The sequence below is a fragment of the Cyprinus carpio genome, chromosome A9, assembly GCF_018340385.1.
Source record: "Cyprinus carpio isolate SPL01 chromosome A9, ASM1834038v1, whole genome shotgun sequence".
NCBI lineage: Eukaryota > Metazoa > Chordata > Actinopteri > Cypriniformes > Cyprinidae > Cyprinus > Cyprinus carpio.
The window spans coordinates 18,934,663-18,937,627 of record NC_056580.1 but is presented as its reverse complement, the minus strand read 5'-3'; the positions used below and the strand labels follow the sequence as shown (position 1 = coordinate 18,937,627).

At 37.1% G+C, this 2,965-nt stretch overlaps 1 protein-coding gene and 1 long non-coding RNA gene across 2 annotated transcripts; both read right to left on the bottom strand.

Annotated features, from left to right (window-relative positions):
• Positions 1–152: 152 nt before the first annotated feature.
• Positions 153–1,080, bottom strand: LOC109096163 (galactose-specific lectin nattectin-like). Its single transcript, XM_042764450.1, has 4 exons — positions 1,075–1,080; positions 778–903; positions 510–618; positions 153–346 (listed from the first exon to the last, which is right to left on the bottom strand). The coding sequence occupies exons 1-4, from the start codon at positions 1,078–1,080 to the stop codon at positions 282–284; spliced, it is 306 nt and encodes a 101-aa protein (XP_042620384.1). The 3' UTR covers positions 153–281.
• A 24-nt stretch (positions 1,081–1,104) lies between these two features.
• Positions 1,105–1,604, bottom strand: LOC122146245. The gene is made up of 3 exons (XR_006160905.1): positions 1,507–1,604; positions 1,306–1,373; positions 1,105–1,152 (listed from the first exon to the last, which is right to left on the bottom strand). It is a non-coding gene; the product is annotated as an uncharacterized LOC122146245 (long non-coding RNA).
• Positions 1,605–2,965: the final 1,361 nt, after the last annotated feature.

Below are 2,965 nucleotides of genomic sequence, written 5' to 3'. Positions count from 1 at the left end.
AAGACATTTCTCTTTATATAGAACCCTATGGGTGTACAGAACCCCACTGAATCCCACCCCAAGAGTATACTACATGCTATAATGCATTATAATAACCATATTCTTAAATCTTGCTGCACAATGTTGTACATGATTTTGGTCCACACTACAAATGATTTTTCAATGCTTTTTTTATTGATTTGAAGACCAATTTGAAAAGAACAACAGTTTTTGTAAAGATAAGATTAGAACATGTAAATGTAGTACAATCAAGTAACTGTGGAGCAGGATGACTGTAGATCTCACAGGTCTTTAGCACAAACATAGCTCAGGGAAGTTGAACAGGCTGCATCATTCCAACGGTTAGCTGTGGGGTGGAAACAGGAGTTATTCTGATCATTATAGTGTGGTAGAAACAAAATAAAATATGTTCAACTTAAGGCATTTTTGACAAATGAGCCATTGTGTTATTGTATGATATGAAAATATAGAATTCTAAGTTAAAATGAAACAAAACACTGCATTCTTACAGCTCCAGTTGAGCTCCCCGCAATTCTCAGTACCCAGATTGTTAGGTTCTCCGGAGCCCCAGTAGGTAAAGTCGTAGGGAGTTCCATCACTCCACACCCACTGTCCTTCCTAAAGAGCAAAGACAGTTATTATAAGAGTGCACTACTGTTCTCAGACTCCATAAAAAAGGAAATTTAGCTTGGCTCTGAAGAAGTCAAACCATCTCATTACAAACTTTAGAGATTTCAGTCTAGACAAACAAACTTTAGGCCACACAACTTTACTTACTTGTACACCATCTTGACAACCAATCCAACAACGTGTGGAAGAAGAAGGCAACAGACTCAGCAGAAAATCCTGTTCCGCTTTACTGTGCACAGATGCGAGATTGGCATCCAGACTTTGGCAATTTCTCTAAAGAGACACATTGTTATTGTCAATACAAAATCTAATCTTCTAATCAGTCTTGTCTGATTGATTATTTACTCGGCATAAGTTTTCAGTCAATTTTATTTGCAGAAAAGGAATTTTTTCTTTTAAAATAATAAAAATCATCTTAACACTTTACCTCACATACTATCAAACAAACATACCAATATAACAACTAGTACCACATGACACCAAAATATTACCAACAAAAGGGGCATTTTTCAACTATTTCAACTGTATAACAATTGTATGTTATGCAAATATTAGTCAATGGAATATCTTATTTCCTCCTATTCCTCTCCAAAAGGCTACAAAACATCAGAGATTTGGCAAACAAACTTTTAAAATGGATTAACAAGGGTTTGTACAAATAAATGCTTTGGTTACCTTCTGCATTCCCCATGGAGAACACAATAAAAACAAGCAGCAGACTTCTCAGCATTGCCATGATGAACCTGAAAATTAATAAGCAGGAAAATTAAATGTCTGCATTAAAATACTGCATACTTTGGATTCTCAATGTATTTTAAAAACTTAAATACTTTAAGAAGAAACGTTTTTCAGTAGGTCTGTAAGCCAAAAACTCACCTTGATTTTCAGATCGTTGCCTTCAGAATCTTAGAAGATGATTTTGTGAAGTTCCAGAAAGAGCCCTGCTTTTATACTTTACTTGATGTCAAGTTTATATAAGTCACAAGGATGACACAGGATGTCGTTGTTTGATCTGTGGACTTGAGTACACATAAAATAAAAATCAAATATGGGAGAATGGGGTAAGACGAGCCTGTCCAAAAATACAACATTAGCCTAATTAAATATTTGAAAATAATATTTGAAACGTGTTAGAAATATATTAATAGTTAAATATTAGTCCCCAATCTTGTGAGAAGATATGAAGGACAAGGCGAGAGAAAAAAAAAACAACCTTTTGTCAGGTGATTTCACACTCATGAGACTCAAAGTGCATTATGGGTAATAAGTACCAGGTCTATTGAGATATTGCAGAATATAGTGCAGCCATGTAGACTGCATCATTCACAAACCTGTTTGCTCTGTACGCGAACTAAAGAGGATCCAGCAAGGCTCCAGTGATGTCTTTCAGATAGGCCAAGACCAGTCTCTCAAACGACTTTATGACCAAAGATGTGAGAGTGACAAGTTTGTAGTCGTTAAGACCAGTGATCTTGGATTTTTTGGGGACTGGAATGATAGTGGAGTGTTTGAAGCAGCAAAGAAGTTCACACTGCTCCAGTGATCTGTTGAAGATCTGTGTGAAGCACAGGCTTTTAAACTGGCAGGCAAAACACCATCTGGGCCTAAAGCTTTCTTAGTCTTCTGTTTTCTGAAGACCTGCTTCACATCCTCTGTGCATGGTTGAATGGTGGGAAAAGGAGGGAGGGGGGTTGCAGGAGGGGTAGGTGTATGTTTGAAGTATGATCAGAGTGGGTGTAGGGTGTGAGACTGAGGCTACTTTTACATACAATGATGTAGTCAAAAAAAGTTTTTCCCTTGCGTTTTTAAAAAGTTTCACGTATACACGACAATGCTTTCAAAACGATTCCTGTTTACACAAATTCCTCGAAAACAGCCAAAAATGCTGTAGTACATATGCCAGGCCAAAAGCTGACGCTGTCACCTTGTTAGTAAACAACACCTGAAGGAAAATGACGATTATATGATGTATATGATGCGTCTCCACTGTTGGTTGAAATATCCACACTTTGCTGAAGAAGCGTTAGCAAACTCTTGAGCAGCAACAACAGTACCATATACTCTGCCATTGTTGTGTATGTTTGTTCGCGCTTGCCTTTAAAATCAGCATGTACTGCGCATGTCTACATAGCTTACACATACAGCGCACACACATGATGTTACCGTTTAAAAAAATTCCAGTATTGGTTGTTTACACGGAAATGATAACAGTGTCGTTTCCAAAAACTTGCACTTTGAAACCCGTTTTCAAAAATATGTTTTCAGTCTCCAAAACGCCGTTGTCATGTAAACGAACAGGCAAAATGCATAAAAAGTTTCTGTTTTTGGCTGAAAA